The sequence below is a fragment of the Muscardinus avellanarius genome (assembly GCF_963383645.1).
Source record: "Muscardinus avellanarius genome assembly, chromosome: 2".
In the NCBI taxonomy this organism is placed as follows: Eukaryota; Metazoa; Chordata; class Mammalia; order Rodentia; family Gliridae; genus Muscardinus; species Muscardinus avellanarius.
The window spans coordinates 94397872-94410820 of record NC_137787.1 but is presented as its reverse complement, the minus strand read 5'-3'; the positions used below and the strand labels follow the sequence as shown (position 1 = coordinate 94410820).

Below are 12949 nucleotides of genomic sequence, written 5' to 3'. Positions count from 1 at the left end.
CTGAATTTGTTCTTTACATTTTACATTCATCTCCACCAGTTCTACAGTATCTTAAATCACACATATCCAAGATTATGAAAAAAAAAAAGGATTTCAACTCCATTTAAAAAAAATGTCTAAGCCAAGTGGGGTGGCGCACACTTGTAATCCCAGTACCTGGGAGGCTGAGACAGGTGTATCGCGCAGGTTTGAAGCCAGCCTCAGCTAATTATTGAGGCTCTCAGCAACTTAGTGAGACCCTGTTTTCAAATAAAATATAAAATAGGTCTGGGAGTGTAGCCTCTGGATCCCATCCCCAGCACCACAAAAGAAAAAAAAATGTCTAGATCACAGCATAAATAAGATGCAATAATATGGAAAAAAAAACTATCTGCTAAAGGTCTCCAAGTAAAAATGTTGGATATAAGGTTGAACATAAAAATCTAGAGTTCATGAATAAGATCTGGTCTGGATATATTTGCATTTTGGAGTCTTTATTTTTTGCAGTACTGGGGATTGAATTCAGGGGCATTCAACCTCAGAGCTACACCGCCAGCCCTCTTTTTATTTTTTATTTTGAAGCAGTGTCTCCCTAAGTTGCATAGGGCCTCTATAAGTAGCTGAGGCTGGTCATGAAACTGGGATCCTCTTGTCTCAGCCTCCCAAATACTGGGATTCCAATCATGTGTCATCATACCCAGTTTTTAAAATTTTAAACTACCATATATTTATTATTTTATACTTTTATTGGTGCATTGTAATCTCACATCATAATGTTTATAGTGATGATGAAATACATGCACATAGTACTTAGTAGGCTTTCCCCTAGATCCCTCCCCACTACCCCCGACCCCCGACAGGGCATTGAGATTGACATTGGTATTTTCACATACATAATATCAATGGAAGTTATTCCTTCATTGATTCTCCCCCTCCCTGTCCACCTTCAGATGTGATGAGACTAACAAATAAAGACAAAAACTGCAACAAAGTCTGAAGTCAAAGAGTAAAAGAAAGAAGAAAACCAACAAAACCAACAGGAAAAGTAAGTTAAGAAGATTACTGAGTTGAACTAAGATAATTTTCTTCTGCTTTATAATGTCTCTCTGAATTTCATCCCATCAAAAGCTCTCCTAGTAAAAGAAACTGAGTTTGTTCAGACATCTACTGTATATTCCTTGGTTTGGGATGCTATGTCAGCTCCATGTGATGAATCATAACTTATCTAAATATTTCAAGATAAACTGTTTTCTTTGGCTATTGACTCAACTAAAGATGGACATGCAACTCACTTCTGCCTAAGGAGAAAATAAAAGATTGATACTACTTCCTTTCTCTTCCCAAATAGCCTAACAAGGAAAAGAAATTTTATCCTTCTTCTTGAATGATATATTGATAACCTGCCAGATGATATATCAACATGTTATAACAATGGACATTAATATCATGCATAAAGACAAAATATAAGCTAGTAATAATAATTTAAGGAAGATATAAAGATAGTAAATCAAATGAATAACTAAAAGCAACTATCTAATTTCAGATATTTTTCATGAAAAAAATGAAGCTCCTTTCTGCTTATCATTTTTAGCTAAACTATATTACTTAGAATCAGCCATACTTCTAACTAATGCACCTCCTAAAGTGTTTATATTTTAGTCTTAGTTTCAGGTTATAATGTGACCAATTGTTTTCTAATAGCATAATTTAGTTGTGTAGCATCTGACAAAAATATAGGGCAAGAAATCATTTGGGGAAAGGTACATATAAAATTAGGAGAGGTTACAAATTTTCCTAAAAGCTGATGTTTTGTGCAGATTTGACTTCATTCCAAATCAGTGTTCCTACACTTGTTTATCTAATATACTTTCACTTGACCACCATATATTCACTTTTTACTTTTTTTCTGCTAATGTGATTCTATTTGTCTCATTAATAGAAAAATATCTTCCCTTCTAAAGTTAAGTGATGTCATACAACAGTGCAAGAAACACATTTGTGGAGACTATAAAAGTCTTTAAAGTGGGAAACATTTTCTATTACTATTTAAACAAAAAGTGGTTTCCAATCTACTACTTTTTTGTTTGTTTTTGATATACTGGAGAGGAATTTAGGGGCATTATACCTGTGAGCTACACCCCCAGCCCTATTTTTTTGTTTTTTATTTTGAAACAGAAAAGTACTCTAAATTGAAAACTTTAAAATATATTGATATTCTCATTTGGATTTATATACATATAAAGTAACTGCATAATACATGTGACTTTATTAAATATGTACTAAAATATATATGAGCAAAATAAAAATAAACCATTTTCTGCTCAAGGTATTTTTGAGTTTTTTCAGATATAGTTTTATCTAAAAATAAATACTACTATGTCTGTCTTGTTTCTAATAAAACTTAAGCACATACTCAGAAGATATATTCAAAGTCAAAAATTACCCTTTCTCTGGGTGTACAGCTATAGATCTTGGTTGATCCAGGCCTTGGGAAATAATTACATAACGGAAAGAACCATTGAGTCTTGCTACTTCAATTAAATTGAAACCATGATCTGTCCAATAAATGTTACCTAGGAGAAATACAGAAAGGTTTATAATACAGCTGTGAGAGGGGAAATTCTTTATTAGTTATGACTAAAATTAAATTTCTGAGCATTCCTACAACTATCAAAAAATTGTTAACTTCCTACATTTTTAATTTTTTTTAGGACTAGAGACCACATTTCTTTTACAGCTCTAAAAATTAATATATCACCATTAGCAGTGTAGTATTTGTTTCAGGTCACATGTTTGGGGAGGGAATTCTGTACAACCCAGCCCATCTACAGGTCCGGGCAAGTCTTCCAGAAATGTCTAAAAAAGCCGTGCGATGTGACATATACAATAAGGAGCTATCTATGTTCAAGAGATAATATCTAGAACAAAGCTGTATATTTTCATAGTGGGAATGAACACAGCTTAAAATACTCTGGACTAAAATCTTCTCATAGAGCAAAAGGCAGAATTTTATTTTCTTTAACCTTTTTTTAATGTTATAATAAAGTCAGTGAGAAAAACAGAATACTTATTTGTGTATCAATATGTCTGGCTAGCCTGAAAAGGGAAGTTTCCAATTTTTACAGAAAAGCTCTTAAGCAGAAAGGTGTTAATAACCTTAGATGAAAAAAACTAGCCCAATCCTAATCTCATAAATATTTGTTTAAACTATATAATTATACATTTATATATATTAAAAATAAAATGAAACTTCTCCCACGCATAAAATAAATCTATCTTAACTTTTATTAACTTCAGGCAAAAGAAAACTAACGTTTTTTTGTTTACCTGCCTTATAGGGTTCTCAGGAGATTTGGGCAAAGTTCTTGCTACAAAATCTATTTCTATATTAAAAAAAAAATCTTATCCAAAGGCTTAATAGCTTTAGAGAGAGTAGAACCAAAAGCAAAAAAGACTATTTACCCCCATGGCAAGAAGTACAAAAATAAATCATTAGGAGTCAGAAATATAACTTTTATGAAGCAGATTGATTCCCTAACAAAACAGGTATGAAATGAGAAAAAGTCATAGATTATACCAGCAATCCAGTCAATAGCTATTCCTTCCACTCTTCCCAGGCCATTGGAAATGATATCTTCTTTCCAAGTCTGATCTCTTTTAGCTCGGCTGATTTTATTGAAGCCCATGTCTGTCCAATAGATGGTATCATTTTCTGTGCATAAGACAGAGAAAACATACACACACATACACTATAAAATGTATCAATATATATGTATATGTTGCTCATGCAGCATAAGTTTCTTTGGGGTTATCATCCTCAGTGTTCTAAAATATAATATTCTTCAGAATAATTGAACAAACAGTAAGAAAGGCATTAAAATGCATGAAAAAAATTTTATTTAGTTTTATTTAGCTTAAAATATTTAAAAATATCTACAGAAATTATCAATCCTATTCTTTATTATATTTTCTTTTTCTAATTTATTCTATCTCAACATATCCTTATTTTCTGTGAGTTTGCAACTGATATCAAACCATGTTATTTTGGAACACATTTTTTTTTTCTCCACAACTATACCTTTGAGTCTTCTAAGTATAAAAAGAATATTACCAGGGATGATCAACTTGACAAAGTCTCAAAGGACAAAGACAACAAAAAGAAACATAAAGACATTTCAACTTTATCAAGGGTATTTTAATCATAAAGTCACTCACCTATATAAATCCTTAAAATTACCTTATCATCAAATTATTTCTTCTGCAATAAAAGTTTCCCAAATGTCAACTACAAATACCTTAAATAATTTTTTACAAATGGGTGTAAGGATACTTGAAAAATTGTTCTATGCTATCACAGAGCCTTTAAATAACAGTGCTTTTTGAATACTTGAATGAAAAATGTGCCTAAAGGCTATAAATGAAATATATTATATAAATATGCATATGGATAAATGGTGGTAATTGTAGGCCAATAATTTTAAATACAGCCACTAAAAAGGCACTAGAGACCAATCATTAAATAATAACTTTTCCACCAACTAAGTAAGCTTTGTGTTGTGACCTGCATGGTCATTTGAAGAACAAATCCTTTAAGACTAATATAATTTCCCTCTGGCACAGTGACATATTATGGAAGTAAAGAAAATGCTATTAGTATAGTAAAGTAATTTGTCAATAAGAGTCTGGATTCTATTTTGTATAAAATATAGTGTGAATTTATCAACCTATTTGGAGAAAGATTCCAAATATTCATGTTTTCGACACTTATAGAGTCAGACACAAAACTGATTGAAGCAAAGCAAAAATATCATACCCAAATGTGTGTCTGAGAAGCAAGGACATGTTTGATATGCTAGCTTTGTAAAAAGTATCAAGCATCAGTTAACATGGTCTCATAATTTAAATAAGGATTCAATCAACGGAGACAAGAATATTGAATTAATAAACCCAACTTCCTATTTTTTGCATAGAAAAGGCAATCCGGATATAAAAAAAAAACCACCAATTCTGTATTTTCTATCTTGAACATGGATCTTTTAAAGCCTTCTTCATAGCAAATCTCCTCCATGCCCTAGTACTATCATGGATAGCAATTGCATCCTTTCTTTCTTGGGCTTAAAAACTTCAAGATTATCTTTGATCGCATTTTCTTATGGTACTACCTATCCACTTTTTTACCAAATCCTCTCATATTGAATTCATTTCGAAATTTAGATCTTTGTATCCTTCTTCCAAAGTATAACCATCATTCAACCACCTCTGAATTTGTTTAATATTTCTATTTAAATCTAAACCACCTCTTGCCTGAAGTCTTACAATTGCTTCCTAACTGGTTTGCCCAGCTTCTACTTCTGCACCTGTCCTTCCTTTTCTATGAGCCATTTCTCCACTTAGGTGCTATCATTATATTTTTAAAAGGTAGTAATGTCATTTCTTTATGTTTTTATGGTACTGGGGATTGAACGCAGGGGCATTCTATATCTGAGCTACACACCCAGTCTTGTTTTTATATTCTTTATTTCTTTCTATTTTTTTAAACAGAGTTTCAATATGTCTCAGTCTCTTATGTACTGGGATTACAAGTGTGCACCACCATGCTTGGCTTAGTAAGGTCATTTCTAACCCCCCTCCAACCCAAGAATCTCATTTCTCATCTCTTCCAAGGTGGGATCAAATATTTTCCCGTGACATTCAGGATCTAGCTTCTATATATCCCTCCACTCTTTCCTAAATACATCCATCTCAAGTTACCCACATATTCCTTTTCCTATGGGAAACAAATTTTCTTTAGTCTAAGGTGTTTTATATACAATTTTCTTTCTGTCTGAAAGTTTTTTCCAAGTTATTTGCACATGTGTATCATCTAAAATTTCTCCTTGCTACTGAAATATTCTTTGACTATTATTCCTTTACCATGCTCTGTTCTACTTTATCAAATTGTGTTTTTCACTGTAAAACACATCAATTTATCACATTTTTATTAGTTTGCTTATTTGATGTTGATCTGTCTTGGAATGAACTTATCCAAGGGTTGGGACTTTATTGTGTTCACTGCTTCATTGCTAGCATTAGAATATTGTCTCACACCTGGTAACATCACAGTAAACATTCGGTAAATAAATAAATGAATGCCTATGGTGCATAAAAACTGGTTGGGAATAGACAGAAGGAAGACACAGATCTTGCCATGAGAAAACTTATAAACTTGTCAAGGAACACAAAGTACACACATGAAGAAATCGCTGGCAATTTGTAGCAGAGTAAAATGAGCAGCATGTGGACTGTAAAGGTACACAATGGGTGGATTTTGAGAAGATAATCACAACAACCTTCATGTATAAGAAAAAATAGCCCGAGTTGATATGTGACTCTTACTTTTGCATTACTCTCCAAGAGCTTTGCCAGCTCTGGAAAATTCTATTCTGTATACTTATGAAGCATTCCTTCCCATACATGCTTTATGTCTTATGCATGTGAACCTTTATGCCATTGAACTGAAATTATATGTTTGTTTCTTCTTAGGGCTAGACTATGAGACATTTCATAAGAAGAAACTGCAGTTAGGCCAACTTTTGCTTATGTATTTACATACGTAGTAGACACAGGAATACTAAGGTTACCTTTAAATGGTCAGGACTACTAGACTACAAAACTGAGGAACCCATAGGTTTGCTTGTATCTTTTGTTTTAGAATTTGTGAAATCGGCGAGCAAATCAACTATATGATAATGCATGAAGGAGGACAAAGCACATAAATTAACTAAATCACTCATTCATATCCAAATTCTTTTTCATTATCAATTTGTTCATACATACACAATACATCTACACAAACATGCTCTAAATGAAGTTTTTACTAATAGAGGAGAATCCTTTCTAATATCTCTGAATATCTACAAGATAAGCATGAAGTAGATAAAATGTCTCTATTAGGATGAAAACCAAGTTAAAAGATGATGAAAACTTATAACAAACTGTAAAGATACAAAACAGATAATGGCATAAAAATAGAAAGTGAAGAGCTATCATATAATTGTTTCAGAATGTATTTCAAAATATGAGAAATTTTAATTGTACATCCATTCAACAGATACTTTTGTAATGATTAGCATCTGCCAATAACTTTTATAGATACATAAATAGGACAAGGGACATAATAGAAACTATCCCTGAAATAATGGAAATTAGGTTCTTGGGTAGAATTAAAAATAAACTATCTTAAGACATATGGTAATTTGTTAATGTACAATAAAAGCACAGGAGTCAAAAAGTGAACTAGTAATTTAAGGTAATTATGATCAAAGTTGCCTCTCATAGATACAGCATGAAAAAATAGATTCTTTGCAATCATTTTAAAGGGTTACAAAATAGAGAAGTTGTAGCTAGCTATTGTGTACTGTAATTAATATCGGAATTAAACAGAATTCATATATTATAATATTTATTTGCAAAACAAAGAATGAATCCTAAACGATGAAAAAATAAACATTTTTGAGTTGAGAAAAGAAAATGTTTACCTTGGGTATTAAAGAGTAAAAGCTAACTAGGAAATTCAAGCCCTTTAAAGTCTTTTCACCATTATGTGTCTTTTTTAATAAGTAATTAACAGTTACCTATTAAGAACTTGTTATTATATTCTATTTCATTTGACCATGGGCTTCTGGGTCCTGGAAATTTTAATAGTATGTTTCTGAGCTAAATTTATATGGTATTCCAGGAAATAGCATAAACATGCAAAATATATCAGATACAACATAATTTACATGTTCTATGCTTTTTCTACTAATGAAATTTTCACCAGCACATTAAGAAGATGATAGAATAGACAGCAAGGAGCCTAGGGATGGGTTCCTATCATTGTCCTGCCATTTACCATGGAACTTTCATAAAGTTCTTTGCCTCTCTGGACTTCATTTTCCTCATATATAAATAAATGTATATATTATATAAATATGCATGCATATGCTTAAATAGATGTAGATACACACTAAGAGAAGGTCAATTTTAGATTGCTTTCATCTTTTTTTTTCTTTCTTTATTCTTTTTAAATTTTTTATTGGTTCACTGTAGTCATACATCTAAATGGGGTACAAGATGGTAGAGGCATACATGTACACAAAATTTATTTAGCCCTTTTCCAATTCCTACCCCAATTTCTCCCCCAAGTATGAAGTTTTAATATTAATATTTTATTTTTTCTTACATACACATGAAATACAATATCCTAAAATATAATTTTAGCTTTTATAATGATCTTTTTTCCTATAATTTTTGCTCATATTAAATAGCTTCAAGACATATGCACATACATGTTCCTATCACTCTATACCTCAGCATGATGTATAATTACAATGCACTAAATAAATGTGTATAAATTAAAATAAGCTATTTTCTCTCACTAAAAATGAAAAAAATATATAAAGCATATGACTTTATAGGAATGTGCTACTAGTGGCTATTAAACCATATCTTTTTTAAAATTGCACAACTCTACATGTATCCTACAAAATGTTAAATTTGATAAGGGATCCTGCCTATTGACATTTCAAAAAATCATGTTACCCAATGAATTGTTTTAGTGATATTCACAAATATAGGTTTTCTATATCTTTATTCAAGTCAGTGACAAATGTGTTTAATTGGATCAAATATGTACTTTTTGATATACTACAGAAGACTTCTGTCTGAGGCAAAATATTTTATTTCACTGGAACTTAATAAACAGTATTTATACATATTTATCTAAGTGAATCCTAAGAGCACAGCTTGACAAACTTTTGGGTATGGAATATAATTATGTACTCACCACCCTGATTAAGATATAGATCTCTGCCAGTATTGTAGAGGGCACTGTTGTGACCCCTCTGGGTCAGCTTTCCTCTTTCTTAATTGGCAGCTACCATTCTGACTCCAACCACCATGGAGAAGTTTTTTTAAATATTTCTATCCATAGTTAAATACAATGCATATTATTTGACTTGTCTTTTCTCATTTGTCATTATGACTATTAGATGTACCTTTTCCTTTCAGCTTGTATTTCCATGGCATGAAAATACCATGACTATTCACCTTTTTTGAACATTCAAGTTCAATTTCTGGCCATTATGAATATTTTTGTAAATATTCTTGCCTGTCTTAGGGTGAATATACACCACCTTTTTTTATCAGCCACAAACCATAGGTGGAATTGCTGAGTCATTTAATGGATAGTAGATAGAGCTTATCATAATACATCAATTAATAATTTCAAACAATTCTCACCTAATTACGAATCTATATTTTGAAAGCATCTATACCTTCTCCAACTATTGTTAAATACTTCCATCTCCTTCATGTCTGGCTAATTCAATCATGAGGACTTATTAATACAGTGAACAGGCATAAGATTCCCTTATTTCTAGGAACTGGTTCCACATGGTGGTGACTGAAAGGGTTTTCTTGCCAAATGACATCAGAATGTGCTATTAGGATTATTATGACAGAGTGGAGGAAAGTTCATTGCTTCACCTTCTTACATACCCTCAATTTGGCCTTATAAATATTGCAGTATATGTGTAAAAAGAAGGGAGGAAAAAAGAGAGGAGGAGGAAATGAGGAGGGGAGAAAGGAGCAAATCATATGTCACTGGCATAGATTTATCAATTTGGTAACATGATATAGCACTGAAAACCAGAAACATGAGAAGATCAAGATAAACTGAGAAGCTGTAAAAAATATTTATTTTATAATTTAGTAACTGGTGAATGGATAAAGCAGACATATATCTCTTATAAATAAGCTGTGCATAATTTATTTATTCTTATTATTTTGATACTGGGGATTGAACCCAGGGCCATTCTACCTTTGAGCTACATTCTCTACCCTATTTTATTTTTTATTTTGAGAAAATAGAGTTTCAAACCAAAGTTTGCTAAGTTGCTGAAGATGGCCTTGAACCTATGATCTTCCTTTCTCAGTCTCCCATGTATTGCAATTGTAGGTGTGCACCACCACATAATACATACTGTGGGTCTAAATGTGACTGTAATATGGATCCAGCACATGCTTTGAGTAGATCTACTAGATGAACATGTATTGTCATGGGTAAGGCTATGAATATAAGAATTACTTCAGAATTTGCTCAAGAGAAATATTACTACAACTATTTTTGTTTAAAGAATTTCTGACATAAGCTAACACTCTGGGAGGATCTGGATTTGATTATTGGATGTGATAATGAAGACAGACTTTTGAATAGTCGATACTGAAATAATAATTTGATGGTCATGAATTTCAGAATATAGTTGGCATCTAGAAAACTAACTGTCCCCAAGTATGTCACAAGGACAGTACTAAAAATTTTGTAGAAAAATAAAAGTCTTATTACCAGGTTATTTTCTTAGTTTGATTAGCTTAGTTTATATAGCTAATTTTATCATTTAATCCTATTAATCACAATTTATCTTATATTTAAGAAATAAAGATAACAAAAGTTTGTTAAATTACAAGACATTCTGCATTAAGTTTATTCAGTTTTTTTATAAATTACAGGCATGTGCTTTATAGAATATTTTATCTATAGATATTACACTATTGATAATTAATGAATTATTTATTACCTTATTTAGAAAATTAGTAGAATTTGTTATTTTTGTTGGATCTTTGATTTTTACTGTTATCTAGAAAAAAAAGTGTATGGCTGTATGGAATCAATATAAGCTCATGGTACTAATCCTGATATAAAAACCACACTATAATTTTGATTGTTGAGATTTGAAAGAGCAACATTCCTTATCTTGCTACCCTCCAGTGACTAACTTTTATGTGGACTTTAATTATTTTGTACCACCTTCAGATGACATTGTTGAGGACACCTTTCCTCTTTTGCAGTCAGAAATATAAGCATTCCCTAAAATTTTTATTGTCATTCATTAGCAATGACCTTAATAGATAGGCCCAGAAGTATAATTGTTGCCACATTCACAGAGGCTGCCTTAGGGCCTTACAACTTATTAATTCCTTGGTCTTATCTAACATAATGATTTCAAATCTGTTTCTCATTTTAAAACTTTGACAGATATGACAGTTAACTCTAATGCAAACTCCCATTCTCTGCCCTTTCCAAAATCACCTTCTCTAATGTATTTTTGGAAGGAGGAAGCTTTCTCATGTCACTCCTACATTTTTCAGTCACCTTGCTTTTCAATACAATACTTATTTTTCTGTTCTGTGCTTTTTCAAGGTACATACCAGGCTTATCCCATTTTCCTAATGTACTTCCAACTCTCCCACCCATATTAACTCAAACAAACATGAAATAAAGTGAAAGAATTTATGGAAGCATAGGCCGAAGTAATTCATTACACCATAAAAGCTCTGTAAGAGTAATTAGGTACTATGTATTTATGTTATAAGTTACCCTGATGACACCCGCCACTGGAGACTTGTCAGTAGTTATTTCACAGTGAGCCTAAGCCCCGTACCGTATCCCTGATTTATTTCTTCTCCTCTCAACTTACCATTTTTTCTCATTTCTTAATACCTATTCTCCCAAGAGGAACCCTCTTTAGCAGCAGGCCTGATTTTGCATAGTTTAAATTCAGTCATTCTCAAATAAGTGACCGTTAGAATTGCCTAGGGGATTAAAAAACCATGATGCCATCACACCTGGAGGATTTTAAATCATTTAGTCTGGAGTACCATGAAGGTTAAGCATCACTACAGATAAGCAGGGAAGGTACAAATAAGAAGAAAATCACCTTTATTTGACAGGAATCGTAATCTTGTGAAGGAGATTTCAGTGATGAAGTGCGGCTCTTACTCTTCCATAACAATCCCACTGCTGTTAGGCGCTTACTACTAAACACATTTTAAGAGAGAAATTGGCATGGTCTTCCATGAGAAAACCAGATTTGGAGCTATTCTTTTCTAGTTAGGGAAAGCCTTTCTCTTGAAAATATATACATACTATGCCAGACATGGTGGCACATGATTGTAATCCCAGCATTCAGGAAGCTGAGACAGGAGGATCGTGGTTTGCAGACAGCCTCAGATACTTACTGAGGCCCTCTGCAATTTAGTAAGAACCTGTTTCAAACTAAAGAATAAAAAATAGGGATGGGGGTGTAGCTCAGAGGAAGAATGCCCCTAGATTCCATCCCCAGTATGGCAAAAAAAAAAATGTATGTATATATATATATATATATATATATATATATATATATATATATAGTGTGTGTGTGTGTGTGTATATATATGTATTTATCATCTTAGTCTGTCCCAGAACTGTTTTCCATTCTACGCCTGAATCAACCGCAAACCCAAAGCAGCTTATACAGTAATTATTTTATTTTAGTTTTAGTCAACTCTGCTCTCAATAAACTGGCTTTATTAAATGATATGTGTCCTATGCATGCATTTGCTTGATTTTTCCTTTTAAATTAATTAAATGAGTGCTGAAGCTGGCCTTACATGTGTCTTTGTACTAGTTATTAAAAAATAAAAACTTCCATAAAAAATGCAGAAGTATAGAACATGCATTATATGTCTGGTTTCATCTTATTTTTTCCTTCTCTAATTTTTCCATCTTAGTATATTAAAACATAATGTTAATGTTGTAGTAAAATATATACTAAATGAGAAAATAATTTAATAGAATAAATAACCATCTTAAGAGAAATCTTTTTGTTCAATTGGTAGATTATGCAAAAGAAAAATCAGCTTGTTGTTACTGATATAGCTTTCACATTGAAGCCATTTTCATAATGCAACACATAATAAATGAATATATTTTTACAGCATAATAATAATAACTATTATTATTATTATTATTATTATTATTATTATCATTATTTTCTTTTGCGGTACTGGGTATGGAACCCAGGGACATTCTATCCTTGAGTGATCTATATCCCCAGCACTATTTTTTATACTTTATTTTGAAACAGAGTCTCATTGAGTTTCAAAGGGCCTCACTAAGTAGTAGCTGAAG

At 31.9% G+C, this 12949-nt stretch overlaps 1 protein-coding gene across 1 annotated transcript in view; it reads right to left on the bottom strand.

Moving 5' to 3' along the window:
* LRP1B (LDL receptor related protein 1B) overlaps window positions 1-12949 on the bottom strand; it is a 1956425-nt gene that overhangs the window by 520245 nt on the left and 1423231 nt on the right. Inside the window, exons 36-37 of the mRNA XM_080689945.1 lie at window positions 3557-3691; window positions 2423-2552 (exon numbers count right to left, since the gene is read on the bottom strand). Coding sequence (XP_080546071.1) covers window positions 2423-2552; window positions 3557-3691 — 265 coding nt within the window. The remainder of the gene's footprint in view (window positions 1-2422; window positions 2553-3556; window positions 3692-12949) is intronic.